This window comes from Plasmopara halstedii (assembly GCF_900000015.1).
Source record: "Plasmopara halstedii genome assembly, contig: Scaffold_614, whole genome shotgun sequence".
Classification (NCBI taxonomy): domain Eukaryota; phylum Oomycota; class Peronosporomycetes; order Peronosporales; family Peronosporaceae; genus Plasmopara; species Plasmopara halstedii.
Window position 1 is genome coordinate 2,239,914 of NW_020187532.1, and position 2,866 is coordinate 2,242,779.

The window sequence follows — 2,866 nt, forward strand, 5'->3', positions numbered from 1 at the left end:
TATCTCTTCGGGGCGTCGCAGGAAGAAGCTCGAGAGCGGCTGCTACCAAGGAGCAGGGAACAAGAAGGGCACACAGGAAGGGTAGATTGTGTAGCTGCTAACTAATTCACTTTGGTATTTGCCTTCCACTACTCAACAGCGCGACTACAGCAAAGACACCCATAAATATGCTCTATCAAGTCTTAAGCCTAAACCCTAGTGGCTATCTATCTTGCCAGGTGTATATTTGAGATAAAGTATGATTCTGGGCGGGAATTTTTTTTCTAGAACTTGTCAAAAGATTTCTGTAGTACTATATGTACATATAGTACTAATATAGTACATATAGTTCATGGTAATAAAATATATATATCTACGATAAGAAATGAATACCCCCCTGGAAAGAAAAGCTGGCAAGAATTTACAAAGTGCAAGATTACGGGTACCTGTAACGTTGCCAAGGCCGCGTGAATACGTATGAGCTTGGCTACAATTGACCCATGCGTCAGAATTTATATTCCGTTTGCCTGACCTAATAAATTCCTTGCTGCAACAACTGTACAATTTGAAAATCAACACCAGTTACATAGTCAAAGTTTAGCTTAGAAAGTGGTGGTGATAACCTTTCGACGAACAATTTTTAACAAATGTGGCGCATGCAATTTCTCAAAATCGACACGCACAATTTCCTGAAATAACATAGAATAAAGTTTTTGGTTAGAAAAGTTAGAAAAGCTTCGTGGAAATCTTTCGCATCTTTGGTTGGACACCCGGCGAAGACGGCAGCTGTATTGGATGACTATCATCATTATCTGGCTAAGATCCTTCAAAGCTGTCTTGCAGAATGTTATTGTACATCTGAGAGATCAGAGGGGCTGGACGTGAGTATGACCGAGCAAGAATGTAGTGAACATATACACAACCCTGTATATACAACCGTGTATACCGACACTAGCGCAGACATTCAGCGATCGGATAGTCCGGGGCCATGAATTTCTGTACTTATTGAAGGGCTTGACGAATTATGCGTTCCACTCAAGCGTTTGGATGGATGGATACCGGATGCAGGCGTAATGAAAGCTAGAACAGGGTATGATCACTGCATGTACGAGCTCGATGGTTCTGGCGAGGATCTCACCATCCCCCGACGTGAAGCGACGATTCAACAGAAGTGATATGTACAGCATACCCTTTTTGCTCCGAATGTGGTCTGACTAGTCCCGGTATATTTCGATGGTAGTCCCCGAAGATTTACGTAAGAATCACAGACATGGGTTGGGATATTTTTAGATATTACGGACAGTGCAAAGATGAAAACGCCATTACGGAAGAGCGTAGATCATATGTGCTTAAGATCGGTCGATGGGTAACAAGAAAGAGTCTTGTGCGTGCTGAAAGCAAGAATGTAGCATGGGACCATTATAATGTTAGAAACTGCTTCCGGGAATGGTCTCGAATTCAAATCACAAAAAATATGTTTTAGGGACCAAAAATCCCGGAGCGATGTCTGTGTACTGGTGTCCCTTAAATCTCGCCTTCTCTAATTGAGGTCACTCAAACACCACCACGTTTTAGTGTGATTCGAGAAGGTCAAGAATAGATCAGTGGTTGTGATTATGTCGAGCAATATATATATACGGATGCTTGTAAGCTGCTGAGCGGTCCAGTAATTTATTAAGAGATATCTCATAGACTCCTGAATATACTTACCAGTGGCGAGCAGTAAGAATATAATCAAGCGCTTAAGAGCAAGCCTGATGTTTCTGTCAAACGACTGTGGCATGTTGAGATTACCCAAAAACTCAACAGTAAGCACAATTTGTTCCTGCATGCGAAAGACATACTTATCGTATAGTATTTTATATTATGTTTTTGTAATTGATGTGTAATCAATAATAAGGAAACTCAAATAGTTGTTTTTTAATTGGTGATATCTATCGATCGTCACCAAGAAATTGATAAAGCGGTATACAGTATAAATGGGTAGTAACAGACCTTCAGATTCATTGGAAAAATTCGCGAAAGATTGATGTTGCCATATATCGCAGCAACCATCAATTTGCAAAAGCTTTAATTATTTCTTGGTATTGATCAATAGAAATCTAGCATCTTGTCTACACTCTCGAAAGAGTGAGTCATTTTCTTTTTGGTATTCAGTGACAAGCAGAATCATCGCGAATTTTTCATCACTGTGTTAAAAGACAACTAGCAAAAAGCATATTTTTTCTTTTGCCAGTTTGTTGAGTTTAAAATAATTCGGCTCTAAAATATCAGATCACTTGTCCGATAGATACAAGCATTCTATTTTTCGATCGTGTTTACGATAAGAAGACAAGCCTTAAAGGAGTTCATAAGTACGTATCCTCTCGATTTATCGTCGCGAAATTCAAGGTGAGATATCCGCAGACACCGTTTTCAAAAAAAAAATTAAGCTGCCGATTCCCCTCACATAGCTGTGGTTTGGTGGACAAGATATGTATAATCAAATACAGTTTTCTTTTCATCTAAACGCTTCTTCTACAAGTTGTTGCGACATTGCGGCGACTGAATTAAATCTCCCATTATAAATATCTGTAATTTGATCGCCCACTATCAATCCCCTTCCGGATTATTCGAGAAAATACATTAATTACAAAATTATACCCAAACAATATGCCATGATAAACTTAATGAATGTCGCTACATGCAGTTCAATGAAAAAATAACATCGAGGACTTTCATGACTTCTTCTCGTCTTCATTTTCAAATTTGCAAACTACTCCTCGGATCAAGAATCTTTACATCGCAACAAGCGACAAAGTCAAAAAACACTCTAATTCAAACATGTTTGGCACATGGGATCTCGTTCGACCGCGTTTCTGGTACCCCATGTCATCACTGGAGCAGT

At 39.4% G+C, this 2,866-nt stretch overlaps 1 protein-coding gene across 1 annotated transcript; it reads left to right on the forward strand.

Moving 5' to 3' along the window:
- Positions 1 to 1,249: 1,249 nt before the first annotated feature.
- PHALS_12440 (uncharacterized protein) lies at positions 1,250 to 1,507 on the forward strand (the record flags this gene model as incomplete). The annotated part of the gene is made up of 2 exons (XM_024727988.1): positions 1,250 to 1,405; positions 1,463 to 1,507. The coding sequence occupies 2 exons, from the start codon at positions 1,250 to 1,252 to the stop codon at positions 1,505 to 1,507; spliced, it is 201 nt and encodes a 66-aa protein (XP_024578510.1).
- Between the last annotated feature and the right edge of the window lie 1,359 nt (positions 1,508 to 2,866).